Source organism: Rhinolophus hipposideros (genome assembly GCF_964194185.1).
Source record: "Rhinolophus hipposideros genome assembly, chromosome: 1".
Taxonomy (NCBI): Eukaryota; Metazoa; Chordata; class Mammalia; order Chiroptera; family Rhinolophidae; genus Rhinolophus; species Rhinolophus hipposideros.
The window spans coordinates 69,879,652-69,899,238 of record NC_138047.1 but is presented as its reverse complement, the minus strand read 5'-3'; the positions used below and the strand labels follow the sequence as shown (position 1 = coordinate 69,899,238).

General features: G+C 33.0%; 1 protein-coding gene across 5 annotated transcripts in view; it reads right to left on the bottom strand.

The window, feature by feature from the left end:
- The window catches only part of SMARCAD1 (SNF2 related chromatin remodeling ATPase with DExD box 1), an 88,364-nt gene that overhangs the window by 5,439 nt on the left and 63,338 nt on the right, over window positions 1-19,587 (bottom strand). For all 5 annotated transcript variants that reach the window (XM_081051701.1, XM_081051702.1, XM_081051703.1 and 2 more), the window contains 13 exons: window positions 15,634-15,724; window positions 13,263-13,362; window positions 12,589-12,648; window positions 12,402-12,477; window positions 9,852-9,987; window positions 9,192-9,329; window positions 7,870-7,965; window positions 7,655-7,772; window positions 7,308-7,429; window positions 5,366-5,554; window positions 4,100-4,218; window positions 2,878-3,060; window positions 1,804-1,913 (listed from right to left, as the gene is read on the bottom strand). In XM_081051701.1, coding sequence (XP_080907827.1) covers window positions 1,804-1,913; window positions 2,878-3,060; window positions 4,100-4,218; window positions 5,366-5,554; window positions 7,308-7,429; window positions 7,655-7,772; window positions 7,870-7,965; window positions 9,192-9,329; window positions 9,852-9,987; window positions 12,402-12,477; window positions 12,589-12,648; window positions 13,263-13,362; window positions 15,634-15,724 — 1,538 coding nt within the window. The remainder of the gene's footprint in view (window positions 1-1,803; window positions 1,914-2,877; window positions 3,061-4,099; window positions 4,219-5,365; window positions 5,555-7,307; window positions 7,430-7,654; window positions 7,773-7,869; window positions 7,966-9,191; window positions 9,330-9,851; window positions 9,988-12,401; window positions 12,478-12,588; window positions 12,649-13,262; window positions 13,363-15,633; window positions 15,725-19,587) is intronic.

Below are 19,587 nucleotides of genomic sequence, written 5' to 3'. Positions count from 1 at the left end.
TGGAAAATTTGAATCAAAGAAACACTGGATGTGGGGATAATAGAGGGCTGTGAAGCTCCAGTGGGAATAGGAAAATTAAGTATTTGAATAGGACAACACCCCCACCCCCCACACTCCCCCTCGGCTCTGAGAATATAGTCAGTAGGCTTATACTACACCTCTCCCACCACTCTCACTTTTCAAAAAAGATTGGAGAACATAGCTTTGGGGAAACAAACTAGCCCCTGAGAAATGACCTCTATTTTATTTTATTTTATTTATCTATCTATCTAATTTTTTTAAGGAGAGTGCAGCTCACAGTGACCTATGTGGGTATCAAATCGGCAAGCTTTGTGTTACTAGCTCCACACTCTATAACCAACTGAGCTAACCAGCCACCCCTAACCTCTCATTTTGAAATATAGTTAAAGATAGTTGGGAGTCTGGCAATCAAACAGCTGAGTCCCCGATTAATTATTAATAACTATGATGGTTCTATTGAAAGATTTACTGATAGGATAAAATCAACGTATCTGGGTATTTGCTAGCATTGCTAAGAGACTTAACCGAGGTATTCAATTGCTTTATCAAATCTGAAAAGATGCTCTAATAAAATAATCAGGAAAAGCACAGTGCCCAGTGGAATCTGCCTTATGTGTTAACTCTTAGTTTTGCTGGATAATCTGAAATTGGCAAGTTGCCACCTCCACACAAAGCCTAGTAATTACTGTTAATTGTTTAAGTTATGGTTATTCTATTCATCCTCACCCTTAAAGGTCTTAACTTGGTTGTTTCTTAGTTAAGCTTTCTCTAATGCCTGCCTCCCCAACCTGGCACAGCACCCTAAAATAAACGCTATACATGAAGGACACATATCATCATACATCTCTCTCTGAAGACAGATTAAAATATATTGAGCTCTTAGAGTATGGAATGTCTGACAAAATAATAAAACAGTAAATATCCAATGGAAATCTGTTGAATTGAAACAAACCATTATCAGTATTAGGAATATCCTTATTTATTCAAATAATAAAAATGCTTATTTTCAATTAAATTTAACATTAAATAAAAACAAGATGTAGAAGACTGCATAACTTCTGTAAAAGGGAGAAAGAATGCATATACTTACCGCTATCTGCATAAAATAACTGGTAACAAAAAGCTAATGTATCACCTTTACGGGGAAGCTGGATAATAGGGTGGGAAGGAGGCTTTTGTTTGCTCTTTTTTGTAACTTTTGAATTTTGAACTATGTGGATGTATATCTTTTCAAATATATATATGTTTAAAATGTTTAAACTTATAAAATTTTAAAAATTGTTCTTTTCAAAAAGGTGGAGTGAAGGTTTCTTATTTGAGGGTTTTTTCTAGACCCAACTATTTCAATCTGAAATTTTTGAAAAAATACATTTTACTGCATTCTAGTGCAATAAATATTTGCTAGACAAAATGAAATTAATGTAAATGTTAGAGTTATTAATAAGTTAATATTAGGCCATCTATTCGTATTACTTATATTGTAGGTAAATCATAAAATTGTGTATAAAATAATAGATCCAATTTTATTTCTGGAATGTTTTGGTGTCAGAGATAAGGGATAGAATAGAAAGAATTTTCCAAAGTCAAGGTGTTTATATCTGGCAAAATGATCTCAGTTATTACAGAACTTCTGAAATGAGTATGCTTATTTTCTCCTATGCCGGCCCTAAACTTCATGCCAGTTAAGGACTCAGACCATCTTTGTTATCCTCTTGCTATTATTGCTAATTTAACACCTTTTCATGTGGATAATACAGAAATTTCTGCTTATAAACAACTTACCTTCGTCTACGGTGGTCATATCTTGTTCTAGTTTCAATTTCTGTTGGTTAATTTTTAGCATGGATTCTTCGATCGTCCCTTCGCTTATTAATTTTATAACTAGTACTTCTCTAAAAAGAAAAGAAAAAAGATAATGATATATCCATTGGTTACTAAATATAAAATTATTTGGATACATATGAACTACATAAATCATCTCAAAGTTTAACAAGAATAATTTGAAAATTGTATAACAAATATTTCATAAATTTAATTTCTCCTTTTTCTGAACATGTTACATTTAAACATCCTTTCCTATTACTGATCCAAGAGAAGAGAGAAAGATATCTATACTTTAAAAATTACTGGTAAAACTATATTACAACAAAAAGTTCTGGGTTCAGATAGGTATTCCATTTAAAAAAGGAACATACTTTGCTTATTAGGTTCCAAGAAATAATTCAGTATAAAAAGTAAGGAAGTGTAGTACAAAGACTACACGGGAGGTTTTAGTCCCACAATAGGTACTGACAAATATTTGGTTCATAAATGAATATATCACTACCTTTTGGAAATACAGTAAAATACTCCACAAATAAAACACTGTCCACTGCTTAAATGTGCAAGTAGAGTTGAATTGTAGTATTCTTTCACCTCTATACGGTCCTGTGACCAATGTCAAAATTAACCGTCACCTAAAATATCTACCATTCCAATAATCTATTTCTTAAAGGGCAACAGGGTAGCAACAGCATGTATATTACAACAAGTCTATCTGGCTCTCAAATGGTCTAACAAACAAATCTTTTAAATTACTAATTACCCCTTTTTCAAAGTGGTTGGATCATTGATAAAACTTCCTTTTCATTAGCAAAAGAACTATTTGGGGTGGGGTGGAAGTTTACTTTGTTTTAATTACTAGAAAGAGATTAAGTTACATAGTTTATGTTCAACACCCGCTGATATGCAATACATCAGCAGCCATGCTTTGCTAAAAATATAAAAACTAAGGCAGAACATCAGACTGTATGCAAATATTCTACACAAATTAAACTTGCATTTAATTAAAAATAAATTTCAACTGAAAACACTTACTTAGTCTGGCCTACTCTATGGCATCTATCTTCTGCTTGTTTGTCATTGTATGGATTACAGTCAATATCGTGAAGTATAACAACATTTGCTGAAGTCAGGTTTATTCCTAAGCCACCAGCTTTTGTTGAAAGCAGAAACACAAAGATATCCATATCGGTATTAAACTCATCAATCAGATGAATCCTGTAAGATGAATGTATTAGGTTAAATCTCACTAAAAGGTATATAATTAAGACTGAAGACAACAACTTGAAGATGTAAATACATGCTCTTTGTATTACAGTTACATTACCTGTAGTTATTTTATTGAAAGACCTTCCCAGTTCACCAACTTCTTTTCTATACTACTCATCTCTCTACTAAGTCTTATTTAATTCAAATATTCAGATTTAATTACTTCCTAAAGGACTATTTTGTCCTTTGTTTATAACTTCTGGCTTATCTAAATTCTGCATACACCTTTAATCTTCTCAGAAGTCTATCAGCTGCTACTGATAGACAATATTCCTGTGAATTTAAGGATCTCAAGATCAAACTGTACTGATGTATTCTCGTTTAGCATGACTTCTACCCTCACTCTAACACTCTAACAGAGAGAAAAAATTTACTTGTGCTGATAAAAAAACAAACAAAAAAAGTGAATTACCCTTAAAACATGAATAGCCCAAGATTTTCAAACAATCTTGGTTTAAAGACAAAATACTTCAGACTTTAAATGATTTTTAAAAGTAAAAACACTGGTAAATATATAACTGTAACAGCTGTTTCAAAGTACTGTGGTACCTCGGTTTTCTAACGTAATCCGTTCCGGAAGACTGTTCGAGTTCTGAAACGTTCGAAAACCGAGGCACGGTTTCCCCATAGAAAGTAATGCAAAATGGATTAATCCGTTCCAGACCTTTAAAATCAACCCCTAAAACTGCAAATTTAGCATGAATTTTACCATCTAATGACACTATAGATCTATAAAACGTACGGTGTTCGTAAACCGAAATGTTCGTCAACGGAGATGTTCGAAAACCGAGGTACTACAGTATATTTGTATGCAGTTCAGACCAAAAGATTAAAAGAAAATGCTTCCCATCTTAAGGTAATGATTTCAAGTAACCACACATATAAGACTCAAAGTTATACAATTCTATCAATTGCTCTAGACATTAAAATACAAACATTTCCACCTATTTGAGGATAAGGTGGAGTTTTGAAACTGAAGTATACCAACCTTTCAGAAATCTGAGTCTTTCCATCTAATCTGAGGTACCTATGTTGATGATGTTTTAAGAGAACTTCTAAAATATCCAGCATCATGGTAAATTGGCTAAATAACACAACTCTATCACCCTGTGAAAATACATTTATGGATTAGATACATGGAAAATAAAATTATGATGTAAGTATCTAATGATCAATTGCTTCTTCAATAAAAGTCAAGTAATCACAGCAAAAGTAAAATTCTTAGTTTCGATTACATATAAATTACTTTAATTTCTAAACCTCAGACCTAAAATTTAATTCTCAGTTTTGATTTTGAAGGACAGTTAATGGGAATAGCTACTAAAATAGAAAAGTACTGTTGGGATTGTGACCTTACAAATTTAAGCTAGTTCACATATAAACTGTAGAGTTAATTAAATTACTACTTAATATAGTATCTTTAAAATACTCACTCTGAAACAATCCTACAGATTGTCACCTATGAAATGACAATTAAGATTATTTTTTAAAAACATCAAGATAGATGTATTCTACTAACTTCTATTTTTCTGAGGTTCGACAGAGGAAAAATAATGAGGAAAATAAATGCCCAAATACAGTGGAACCCGCTTATTCACAGGGGATACATTCCAAGACCACTAGTGGATGCCTGACACCACAGATAATGTTTTTTCCTATACATGTATAGTTTTCTCACTTAAAGAAAGCACTTTACAGCTTTTCTTTGGCATATCCTAATTGCCAACACTGTATCCTAATTGACAACACTGCTACTCTTGCACTTTGGGGCCACTAATAAGTAAAATAAGGGCTATTTGAACACAAACACCATGATACCATGACAGTCAATCTGATAACCGACAATAGATCTGATAACCGAGAGGGCTACTCAGTGACTAAAAGACAAATAGTAAATAGTGTCTTCAGTGTGGATATGCTGGACAAAGGGATGATTCATGTTCCAGGTGGGAAAGCACAAGATTTTACACAACTCAGAATAGCATCCGAAACTTATGAATTATTTATTTTCAGAATTTTCCATTTAGTATTTTCAGACCACAATTGACTGTGGGTAACTAAAACCATGGAATGTGAAAGAGTAGATAAGGGGAGATTATTGCATATCCAAAAAATGCTCAAAACACTAATTTCTAGAAGGATGTAGAACTGACATAGCCTAAAACTTCAAGAAAGTGAAGTCATACCGGAATTGTTTTAAACAAGTTTAACTAATTGGGAAATATAGAAAAAGAGTAGCAATCTTCTTTAATACCTTCTCTTTCAATTCAGACAAGATGCGTCCTAAAACTCGGAATTTTCCAGAATCTAAAATCAAGTCCATGTCTAATTGGAAGTTATTAATGTGTCGATACTGTTTACAAAGCACATGTAATTCGAAGTCTGTCATAACTTCCATATCTTCAAAGATCAGGTCAGGGTTGGCTTCACAATGTGTAGGTTCCTCAAAACAAAACAAAACAATATACACACTTCAAAATGAAGATAATTTACAATATGTTCAGAACAATCTAATAACATTGTTCACATCTGATAAAATATGTAAATCCTAGAGCATTTTAGGGCAACAGACTTAGCAAAGGAAATTAATATTCATTTTTTTTAGGTAAAATAAAAGGGGAGGGAAGTACTTATTGTTTTCGTGTTAACATACCAAAATATTTACAGATGAAATAATGTCTAGAATTTAGTTCAATATAATCCTGGGGAGAGGTCTAGATGAAACAAGAGTAATGTTTACTTTTGTGCACTGTTGGTGCAGCCACTATGGAAAACAGTATGGAGATTTCTCAAAAACCTAAAAATAGATCTAGCATATGAACCAGCAACTCCCTCCTGGGTATTTATCCAAAGAAAACAAAACCACTAATTCAAAAGATACATGTACCCGTATGTTCATTGCAGCATTTACAATAGCCAAGATATGGAAGCAACCTAGGTGTCCAGAATAGATGCAGGGATTAAGAGGATGTGGTACACACACACACACACACACACACACACACACACACACACACAAACAGAAATATTACATATCAAAAAAAGAGAATGAAATCTTGCCATTTGCAACAACATAGATGGACCTACAAGGTATTATGCTAAGTGAAATAAATCAAAGAAAGACAAATACCATGTGGTATCACTTACATGTGGAATCTAAAAAAACAAAAAAAGTACACAAACAAAACAGTAACAGACACACAGAAACAGAGACCACAGGGATGGTTGACATAGGAGAGGGGGTGGAGGAATGGGTGAAAAGGGTGAGCGCAAATAAAGTCGATATTGTGGTAAGTTTGCATGGTGACAGATGATTACTAATTAGTGGGGTGATCATACTGTAAGGTATAAAAATGTCAAATCACTATACTGTACACCTGAAACTAATGTAACTAACAACTATGCTTAATAAATAAGTAAAAAAGAAACAGACTAGTGTCATTCCAGATAACTGTAGAAAATGTAGAAAAGGTTACATGGGCAGGAGTTCACTATACAATTCTCTCTACATTTACATGTTTGAAATCTTCCATAAGTTTAAAATAATATAAAAAAATTTTTGAAAGCAAGTGGTTGCTTTCAACACAGACTTATAATGAGAAATAAGTGCCAAGTGTTAAGGGAGAATTAGGCAAAAATAAACAGTTAAACAGATAAAATGGATAACAGTTAAAAAGATAAAATGGATAAAATACAATAAGGAAGAAATAAAATAAAAAATAACTCAGTACCCAGGCCATATAATCTGAGAAATCTTTTGGTAAAAATAAAGAAGTGTATTATGCAGTCTAGATCAGGTTGGTAAACCTATTACGGTAAAGAGCCAGACAGTAAATATTTTAGGCTCTGTAGGCAAAATAATCTGTTTTGCAACTGTTCAATGCTGCCCTTGTTTTGAGAAAGCAGACAACGTAAGAAATAAAAGGGCATGGCTGTATTAGAATAAAACTTTATAAAAGGACACTGCTGTATTTGGCCCTAGAGCCACAGTTTGCTGACTCCTGATGTAAACTGTCAGTCCTTCTTGGCTCTTACGTCCCCCAAATTATCTTGAACTTTGCCATAAAAATGTTTTTCTTAAATATGTTGTTAAAGGGTTAATACGCTCATGAGTTCAATAGTCTGATTTTTGGCCTAATAATTTAACCTCATCTTTAATAATAAAGCTCAGTGTTAACATATGATGAAATCCTTACCTTTAGCATAAGCTGAGACATTTCCTTGAGTTTTTCAGCTGTGTAATATTGGCGATGTAATAAAGGATGATTGGCCATTTTTCTCAATTGCATCATGACATTGCACATTTCTGTGTTTTTTTCTGTGATCCAAAGAGTACACATTAAAAAACAAAACAAAAAAACCAAGCTGATAGCTGTTTGTTGACATGTATCTCAACACAAATGAAAAGTTTTAAAATTATCTCTTTGAATTCCAACTAATTTTTTAAAAGAATGAGTAAATCCCATTATAATCTGACTAAACAAAATGCAACCCCAGTACAGGATTATATTTTTCACATAAAATTGTGAAAATCAGATTATACCCAAGTTATTGATAGATTTTTTCAATCTGTTGAAAAGACCCAAATAGAGTTGCTCCTGCTTCTCTGACATTGCACACAACTCAATTTGATCTTTCTTGGGCGGTAGCTGCTTGAGAACCTGAGAAAGGAAAACAGCTGAAGTAAATTATTCAAATAAAGGGGAAAACAGAATTTTAAAAAACCATCATAAGAAAAAATATGCTGATAAGAGTTACCTCATCTTTTACTCTTCTGAGAATAAATGGTTTTATAATTTGTTTTGCATGTGCTATTCTCTCCTTTTCATATATACTTTGCTCATCTGCTGATTTCTAAGTAAAATAAGAACATATCCTTTTAGAAATCATTTGTTTAAATGGTCACAATAACAATATTACACAACCTAAAAATCTCCCTCACCACAATCTGAGTTATTTTCCATGGAAACTCAATCCATTCTAGGTGGAAGTTTACATCTGAATTCTGGGTTATAATCTACCTCTTAAAGCTCCATATGTATTTTGAGGTTTCATGACATGTAATTGTGTATTCTGCTGAGGTAATAAAACTGAACTGTACTAGATTTTCAGAAGTTATTAACTGGTGAGTCATTACGGAGTACCTAGATAACTCTCATGGAAAAAAGTGTGTGTGTGTGTGTGTGTGTGTGTGTGTGTGAGAGAGAGAAAGAGAGAGAGAGAGAAAGAATGAATTTATATTTGTGCAAAATGGCCTTAAAAGAAAGCTACGTAGTACAGGTTAAGGAAATCATGTGGTCTAAACAATAAGGATAGTGCCTAGCCAAAACCTGTTAGATTTGGAAAATTAAAGTAGTGGAACTTTACTATATAATGTAAAGAAATCTTCCATAGCCTATGATCTGCGAGGCTATCAAATGGGAAAGAATACAGTATGAAAGTTTAAAAGGCAATTAATTTGGAGTAGAAGAGTATCATAGAAAATTCTTGCAAAATATATGTGACTTGGGAAGAGAATGAAGAATCTATACAAACATTGCTGTACTGGAAGATCTGGGAGTTGTTGAAGAGTATACTATACTTTTTCTAAGCAATGGGGAGAAAATAAGATTGTCTTCTAAATAGGATTTCTTCAGTGTAAATTACTTTTGTATTTATGGACTTCAAAAAATATGTCCCAGTATAGGAATTTTCCAGAAATTCAACCTTTGTTCAGTTCTAGTTTACCTATAAAGAAATACTACTAATTTATCTGACTAATTTCAATAAAGCAGATGCAATGATCAAACTTTCCCCACATATTATATACCTAAGCTCTCCACTAATTTACAATTGTCATTCTTCAGAAAATTAGGATATTAAAAACCAAAACTTTTAGACACTCATAGAAGTTACCAGTTAATTTCCCACTGTATTATGGCTGACTTCCCAACTCATCTAAGGATAAATATATTAACTACTAAAATTTATTTCATACCACATATGCACCATGAAAAAAAGGAAAAAAGACAAAAAAAGGAAAGTAACCCAGGTAAAACACAAAGTAATGTAATTGGGAGAAAATATGAATTTATGCTTACTGTCTTAGAAGAAAACATTCTTCGTATTTCACTGGTGCTACTGCTAAACATGTGTGGCATAACAAAATTCAACAGTGACATGAGTTCTAACAGATTATTCTGTACAGGTGTGCCTGTGAGCAGCAAACGGTTATTTGCCTGTGAATGAAGGTAAAAGTAAGATTAGTTTTTGTTTTTTTTATGACTAGAGCCATATTCTTATTTGTCTACCCTCCTTAGTAGGGGAGAAAACAAATTACAACCATTATTAATAATGTCACTTTATATGATGAAAGATTAGCAATTTAGAAAAGTTATGAAATATTGTGCTTTAAGGTAGAAGGTATAAAAACTAATGGTGTCATTTTATAAGTAGGTAACTTGCATCCTCAGATCATTTTTATGACATGATGAAAGATTATATTTGATGTTCATATAGTTTATCGTATAGAACAAGGGATAGTAAATTGAGGCCTGTGAACAACAAATGGTTTTCATATCTTTAGCGGGTTATAAAATAATAGCAAAGTGACAGAGACTGAATGGCCCACAAAGCGTGAAATATTTATTTAGCCCGTTATAGAAAAAGTTTGCTGACCCTCATATAAAATACTATATACATTAAAACACATAATGTAAAATTTTATCATAATTGGAAAAACTCACAAAACACTGTCTTACATTAATTGTCATAAGGTGCTGGTAGCGAATGGAGCCCATATTCTTCAGCATATGGCCCTCATCAAAAATTGCATAATTAAGTTTCAGTCGTCGAAAAAGACTCCGGTCATCAGAACTGCTGATTGCACAATTATACCTGTCACCAAAAGAAAACGAGAATCTCTATGGTTATACCTTTAAAAGCCTGGAGCTTTTGCTGGAGATATATGCTTTGTAAAATTATTTTTATTTATACATTTCTAATAGCCAGCGCTTAAAAGATACAGATGATGCTCAAACACTGATATACTTGTATCCAATAATTACTGCTGTACATATAACCAAGTTATGAAAGCTGCCATATGTAGTTAAAAGAAAATTTACATGTTATAATGTAATCAGACAACTTCTACACACCTAAGAAGAGGCCAATTTTGGTATGATTTATATGTAATCTGCACCTGTTATACACTTTGTTTCATTAACTGTTACATTTTAAGAAGCAAGAGAAAAAAGGACATTAGGTTAAGACATTTCTGTTGAGAACACAATACTACTATATTAAACTACTAGAGTAGATCCAAGAAATAAAAGCAGCTAGCAGTACATGACTATATATAAAAATGGAGTCCATTTGATTAAGAATTTTGAATGAATTCTTTTAATCATGGCCGCCTACAGAAGTCAGTAGAGAGAAATAATAATCAAATACTGACAGTTAACATGAAGCTTGAAATAGCTTATAAAATAAACGTACCATGAAGGCATTAAGTTCTCTACTAGATATTTATGACAAATATCTACTACTAAGTAATGATCAACTTATTCAGTTATATTTTCCACCCTTATTCCTACTCTAACTCAAATTTTTCAAGAAGTGAGATTTCATTGTATTTATTATTATTTATTTATAAGTTAGAAATATTATAAATCACCTTGGTGAAATATCTTAAATGTTATCTATGATTTTTCAAAGAAATGCTTTTCATTTTTTTAAACTTATTTATGTATAGCTGGTACATAATATTGTACTAGTTTTACTAGTTTTAGATATACAATAGTGATTTGACATTTTTACACCTTACAATGCGAGCATACCACTAATTTTAACCTGTTACTATGCAAACTTATCACATTACTATTGACTATATTCTCTTTCACCCTTTTAACCCATCCCCCACACTTTCCCTTTCGATCACCATCGTTTTGGTTTCTGTTTCTGACTGTTCTTGTTTTGTTTTGTTTATATTCCTTATATAAGTGAAACCATATGGGATCTTTCTCCGACATATTTTAAAATATATCAAAATATAGGTTCTTCCATGTTACTACAAATGGCAAGATTTCATTCTTTTTATTGCTGCATAATATTCCACTGTACTTATATACAGCGTCTTCTTTATCCATTCATCTATCAATGGACATGTAGGTTGCTTCCGTATCTTGGCTGTTGTAAATAATGCTCCAATGAACATAGAGGTGCATATATTTTTTGAATTAGTGTTTCCATTTTCTTTGGATAAATACTCAGAAGTAGAATTGCTGGGTTGTATGGTATATCTGCTTTTAGTTTTTTGAGAAATACTGTTTTCCACAGTGGCTGCACCAATTTGCAACCCCACCAACAGTGCACAAGGGTTCTCTTTTCTCCACATCCTCAGCAACACATATTACTTGTTGACTTTGATAATATCCATTCTGACTGATGTGAGGTGGTACCTCATTGTGTTTTTTTGTGGTTTTTCCCCCTTCTTCCGTCTCCCCGCCTCATTCCAGTTCAAGCCATTGTTTCTGTCTAGTTGTGAAGGACGCAGCTCCCTGGCCCACGCTGGTATTATGAGCCTTGTGCTCCCTCCTGGCTGAGGCAGTCGGTTGCTGGTTGTCGGTCTGCCGCTCACAGCAGCTCATGGCAGCTCTCGCCAGCTGCCGGCCACTCATGCTGCCTGCCAGCCAGTCATTGCAGCTCACGGTAGCCCATGCCAACCTCCGGGAGCTCACGGTAGTCCAGCTCCAGGGAGAGCTGTTGCTCACAATCTTAGTTGTGGAGGGCGCAGCTCACTGGCCCATGTGGGACTCAAAATGGCGACCTCAGTGTTAGGAGCATGCACTCCCAACCACCTGAGCCATCAAGCCGGCCCTCATTGTGGTTTTAATTTGCATTTCCCTGGTGATTAGTGATGCTAAGCATCTCTTTATATGTCTGTTGGCTATCTGTACATCTTCTTTGGAGAAATGTCTTTTCATGTCCTCTGCCCGTTTTGATTATCAATTCCTTTGTTGTTGAATTTATAAGTTTAAATGTTACTCTAAGTTTAACTGAGAGCATTACTATAACACTGTTTTCAATCAAGCGGACAAAACTTTTTATAATCATAGTCACCTCATGAACTAGCAAAAAACTGCTATCTTGTTGTTACACATCAAATTGAAAAATGCCTGAATCCTCATCATAAGTCATTCCATGATGTTAGTTGCATAGTTCTTAGCATAAACTCCTTTATATTAATATTATTTTTTGAAACTTTGCTGGCTGCAAAAAATTTCCAAAAATATTTTTTTCTCAATACTTACGTGGTCACAATTACATTGTATTCTTCATATTTACTATGAATGTTATATCTTATCTGTTTACGTTCTTCTTGAGAACCTAGAATTTAAAAATAATATACACATATTGATTGCATTTATTGTACTTTACTATATATGTTAGGATTCTAAAGAAATTTCCAAAGTTAAAAGCAAAAGAACATATTCTTACCATAGTAACAGAGTACCTTTAAAGTGGGGCACCATAAGTTAACTTCCCTTAACCAGTTATCTATGAAACAAAAGAGATATTACTTGCATCTGCTACAATAGTGTATGTGTGTGCACTAAAACGAACACTAAAGTTTGACAGGTTTTGCCCAGAAATTATTCTTTTATAAAATAATACAAGATGATTTTTAAAAATCACAGACCTGTCACAATTTTTCTCCAATTTAAAGAGATGGGTTTGGGAGTTACATTTATACATACAAACATTCTCATACTCTATTCTACATCCAATCAACTGAGCAGAAATGGAACAGTAATTAGAATGGTGATGAACTGCACACATTCTGACTCAGTAAATATTTAATTATAAATTTAAATGCACTTAGTTTCTCTTAGTGACTCATTAAAACAATGCAAAATTATTATGAAAACAAAATAATCTTATCAAATGGTCCCTGATTTATTAATATAATAATTGACTTACATGTATTTTCTTTAAAATATTTCTAGTAAAAATACACATACATATACAAAGGAGAAAAAAGCTTTTCTGAGACCACAGGAATTAATATTCACCTCCACAAACTAAGAAATCACACACACACACACACAGCTCTTCCTCTCCCTATATGAAATAGTATGTAGTCAAGTATGGTTGTCCACAGTATTACAAACCTATAGTTGACGCTGGAACAACGATCAAATGAGGACCTTTATTACCCTCCTGATAGAGATATGCCAGGAATGCAATGGCTTGAATAGTTTTTCCTAGGCCCTGAAATTAAAAGTTCAAAAGACAATATGTAAAATGTAAAAATAACCAAAAATACCCCCAAAACAATCCCAAATAAATATTGGAAAATATAAAAGGAAAAAAAATATTTCTGGTTTTATTTGATTCCCCACAATGCAACTTTATTGACAATTTCTACTGTTTTCAGTTCTCTGTAACAGTTAAAACAAATCTCCAAATGAAACTACAACTTAGTTTAATGACCAAGATGTATCGCAACTGCTAGTTAATGTAACATATACATTAATAGGAAAGACCTTTGCACTGCATATAAAAGATACAATTTTGGTAACTGTTTATATAAAGCAAATATTTAATATATACTGGATGGATTGAGGATGACGTTCCAATGAATAATTGAAGTTGGACATTCAATTAACCAGACATTCCTATTACCCAGTAATTCCACTCCTAAGAATATATTCAAGAGATGAGAATTCATGTCCACAAAAAAACTTGGGGAAGAATGTTCATAGGTGTTTATTATAATTGACAAACACTGGAAATAACCTAAATTTCCATCAACAGGATAATGGATAAACAAGTTGTACTATGTTTATACTATGGACTACATGCCAAAAAATAAAAATGAAATAAAACAAAACTACTGATACATGTAAAAACACAGATGAGTATCAGTAACTCTGTGATGATATAAAGTTCAAAATAAAAAAACTAATAGTGGTAGGCATCAGAATGATGGTGGTAATGACTGAAAAGAAGCATGAGGGAACTTTCTGGGATGATGGAAATGTTGATCTGTGAGCTGGTCACATGGGTGTACACATTTGTAAAAAGCCATTAAGCTAAACATTTGTGCATTTTACTGCAAGTAAATTATGCATCAATGAAGTGGGGTTTTTTTGTTTGTTTTAAAGGCTACTGAGAAGGTTTAGCTCCTCAGGGGAGCTAAATATTACCAGCCGTTAAAAAATGAATCCCCCCCTTTCATGTGTTAATACCCTAACCCCTAGTGTGACTAACTGGATTTCCAGATAGGGCCCTTAAGTAGGTAATTAAGGTTAAATGAGGTCACAAGGGTAGGGACACAATCCTCATCTCAAAGGAAGAGAAAGAAACACCAAGGATGTATGGACACAGAGAAAAAGCCATGGGAAGACATAGCAAAAAGGTGGCCATCTACAAACGAAGGAGAGTGGTCTCAGGAGAAACCAAACCTGCCAACACCTTGATCTTAGGCTTCCAGCTTCCAGACCCAGGAGAGATAAATTTCTGTTCTTCAAGCCACCCTGTCTTTGATACTGGTATAGCATCCCTAGCAGACTTAGATTCTAACTTATCATAAATGTTGTCCTTTACAGGTTACAACAACAATTTTATATAATATACCTCAATTGATACTGAATGTAATCTTATGTTTTAGTTCAGAGAGATTAGGTCATTTGGTAAGGATTCCCAAGTCTAGTTTTTCTACAAGTGTAATGTCCTACATTCTATTATAATTTCTATAACTATTTTGAAATCCTGAATATATTATTTACTTTTATATCAGATAAAGAGCATCTTTGCTTTAGTGAAAGTATGATGGATGTATAGAAATAGTCAAAGTATAATGATTACTAGAAGCTAAGTAGAGAACAAAGATCACTGTCATTATTAATTTTTACTTTGGAAATCTAATACACAATGTAATACATATATATTCAATAAACATTTTCTCCACTGAACATGACTCCTTTTTGATGAACACTTTCAAAAAAGTATAGCTGGAAGGACAAAGGTAAAAAACGTCACGTTTCTATGTTACAGTACCTGGACTATTGGCTGTAATAAACTTCCCAAGTTCAGTTCAAGCAAATGTGATTTGGGAAAGAATAGAACTCAGAGACATCTAATAAAAGTAAAATGGCTGAAATCATGCTGATGATGTTGCTAACAAATGTGTGGATTTATTTACTGACAAGGACAGGTTACCTATAATAATTTTAAGGGCAGCTATATAAAAGCAAATATAGTACAATCTCATTTAGTATTTTACATATATTTGTACATATATACATGTATTAAACATATTTGTTAATTTGATAAGATACACAACAAATTAATTTTCATTGGGAGGGGGTAGTGAGCAGGCTAGAGCTAGATAAGCAAACAGAAAACCGGGAGGGGTAAGAAGAGTTAAAGATACTGAGGTGAGAGCAGTAAACTACATAATCAAAGGAAAATTTCATTTTTTAAATGACAACAAGGATGTCTTTTAATGACAAATCCTAGAAATAGAGTACGACTTACCATTTCATCTGCCAAAATGCCATTAAGTCCATGTTTATGTACCAATGCCAACCAATTCAAACCAACCTTCTGATAGGGCTTGAGTGACAAACTGATAAAGAGAGAGTTACCAAATATTATGGATTTATACTAGATTTCTGACATAAGGTTTAGGTTTACAATGCACACAAAAACTGAAATACCTAGATCTAGTCTTACCTTTTAACTTATTGTTATGAGACATTTATACTTAAAGTGAGCCCAAAACATAATACTTTTTTTAATCTTGTCAAATTTTATTCTGTATTTGTTATTTATTTCTTCTGGCAATAAGAATAATAAAAAAATCCCACTTGGTCTTAATTAATTCCACAAATGTTTGGCATATTTACTATAACAGTATTACTAAGTTAATACTTATACTAGAAAATTGTATTGTACTGATTTGAATTTTAACACATTAAGGAACTTAAAGCATTAGGACAAAAGCAAAAGCATAATTTGCTACTTTGCTAGGTTGATTTAATAAACCCTTCCTGAACACCAATCACCTCTAAAGTCAGTAGTATGTATAATTCTGGAGCGTGTATGTATGTGTGTATTTGTGTTTGAACTATGTATAAATGTAAATTTGACAGACATCAACAAACATCAGTGAGTAGAACATTGCAGGCAAGTGTCAAAACGTTAATGTGAAAACAAGTAAACAGACTAATTCCTGGGAAGAACTTGTTTGGAAGGTAAATGTGGGAGAGTTATACTAGATAAAAACAGTTTTTTCCTAAAAGGTCAAGTGATTTAAAACTAATAGCAGTTACTTACTGAACATCTACTACACATAGATACACAAAGATATCATTTTCAAGTATCAACTCATTTAATCTTTTAACATCCTATAAAGGTAGCTAATATCATCATTTTAATAAACAAAATACACCTGAGGCTCATTAATTTGTCCAAGGTTGCAGTTACAAAGTGTATGGCTAAGGTGTTAATTCAGGAAGTCTCTCTCACTTGGAAGCTATTCTCATATTTCATTATGATTTGATACACCCCATATAACATGAAAACCTACGATAAGGCCATGCCTCCCATTCTCCAGCTTTTACCCTACCCCTTAATTTCCTATTACCCACTTTCTATCTGCCCACAGGGAAGGGGTCTGGATATAGCTACGGCAGAATCAGTGGTTAAGGGGGCAGATTCTAAAGTCGAGACACCTTAATTTGCACAGGGGTAAAAACAGGTGGGGTAGAATGATAGCCATCTTAAATCAGAATCTATGTTTCAACTATGGGGTATGTAATCTATAAAACATTTCTGAGAAAAAATTAAAAGTATAGGTAGGAAAAAATCAGCAGTATTGCTGAAGTCTTTACAACTCATTTAAAAACAATGTCTTAGCTTTCTTGCCCAAAATAATTTCTATGCCACTACAAAAGTAAATACAACACATTATCAAAGATATTTTAACTTTCAGATCTAAATGAATTCTTTCTGCTACAGTAGTGCTGAAGAGTAAATGCTAGTACTGGAATGTTTACCATATTCCAAACACTATGCTATGTGCTTAACATGCATTATTTCATTTAATCTACAGTATAAGATTAATGAATCTTAATTAATGATTCTCAATGAGAATCCCCATTTCACAGATAAGAGCTTCTCTGGGACTCATGGAAGTTAAGTAACTTGCCCAAGGTCATACAGCTGTCCAAATCCACCTGTGCAGAAGCAGAGTTGGTATCCAACCCAGGCCTGATACAGCGCTCTACCCCTGGCTACTAAACAGTAAACATGAAAGAATTCTCTCTTTCTCTGACCCACCCATCTATGGTCAAAACCGAGTTCCCTATTATTTCTGAGTCCTTCACAACGTCTTAAGACACCGCACATGCAAAAGGTTCATATTCCATGAAAATGGTGAAACTTGACGAGGTAGGCATATCACATCACTTATAAATGCATCCAAGGGCCAACGTGCTACCCCAATGTAAGTCACAAAGAGCCAAGAAATATTCTTATCAAACAAAAGTTACTGAATTTCTTCAGTAGTAACACATGTTAAAAAACAAGTCTAATTAGGGGTGGCCGGTTAGCTCAGTTAACCAACTGAGCATGATGCTAATTACACAAAGGTTGCTGGTTCGATCCCCGCATGGGCCACTGTGAGCTGCACCCACCTTAAAAAAAAAACAAACTGGAAAAAAAACAGGTCTATTAAAATATTCTTCACTACACATATAACTTTAAAAAGTGATGAGGAAATTTTGAGGCGCATCTAGAATTTTTCATTCCAATTAAATTGTTTCATCCACATCAAAACACAGCTTTCTCATAAGCTGTTTTGATCAGGACATTAAATAGCTTTGTTATATTGAATTATTTGTTTTAAAAATATAAACATTTGTGCATGTGTATTTGTTCCTCTGCTAGATTTATCTAAATTACAAGTAACTTTCTGTTGCTTACCATCACGATAATGCTGCCTATCACAGACTCTTTCTTCACAATGTAAAAGGATCAATAAAAATGCAGTTTTGACAAAGACCTTTAAATCCAATTCACTTGTTATGACAAATTTTTCAAATGGGCAGCTGTGTTCTTTCTCTAGGAAGCTCTAATATGTGGATGCTATACAATCATACCTTTCATTTATTTTGACATTCTACAATTTTCTAAGCTTTTTATGGCTGCATATGTAGAATACATACGTAATATGCCAGGGTTACCCAAATGGTAGAACTACAGCCCAGGAATTCTGAACAAGTTAAATGCTCTCTTCTTAACAGCGAACTATAAATATCTTTAAACTGAAGGTTTTCTTACCTCTCATTAAGAAAAAAAATGATTTTTAAGATTTTCTGACATCATGAAAGTAAATGAGGCAGCATGTTATTTTGAAGTTACTTGTTTTGTTAGGGGAGAAAAATCTATCCAGAGTTACTATGATTTCTTTTCAGAGTGAAAATTAAATTGGGTTTAAATCTCCGGTCAGAGAAACTATTATCAAATTTATTTTGAAAGGTAAGAAAGGCCTGAAACAGAAACAATAGGAGTACATACAATATGCTAAATTTGAGTTTAAAAAGCAGAAATGTAGGGCTAGAGAGGCTGGCTTGAAGTAGTTCATAAGATACAGATTGGGGATGCTAGCTGACCAAAAATTTATGTCCCGTAAGTGTGACTGCTGCTGAAAACACTACAACATTGGTTTGTCCTAATACTAGTATCCAAACTACTAAAATATTTACATCACAGTACTTTGAGTTAGTCAAACCCCATTTGCAGTATTGATTTGCATTCAGACCATTGTCAAATGGTTGGTTGTTTGTTTTTTTATAGCAACTGTTTACAAATAGGATAGGGAACCATAGCATCAAATGAGGGAGAACAAGATCAGACAAACCTTGTTAGATTTAGTCCAGAAAAGGCAGAACACACATGATTAAGTATATTTTATACTAAACATTTGAAAAATCTTTTAAATTAAAACAGTTTAAAGCTGATCAATTTTAGATAAATTGGTAAAGCTTGAGAGATAGCTACAGTAGGAATAAAATAAGAGATAAACTTTTTTCCCTTTTCCCTCATTGTATTCTATTTTAACTTTAGGCAATTTTAGTTTTGACATTTTAAAATAAAGATTATGAATGTAATGGTTTTGAGATACATATGAAAAATTTAATTTTTTCCTGCAAAGACCTTATTTTTAACAAGGAGTTATGGTACTTCTGTATTTTCCTTTATCTCTAAAATGCAAATTTCCTCCTGTTATAATCCATACACATTTGTAGTAGGAAAACAAACAGTTAATATAATTTTGCTTCAAAGTAAACTAATACAAAAAAATTGTTCTGTTAAGAAAAAGCATGATAGCTTATTCATCAGCATAGTCCAATATTTTCCTCTGTGCTAAATCTTTTCCAGAGGCAAGAAAACTAATTTAAATGTGTGTATATTAAGCAGCCACAA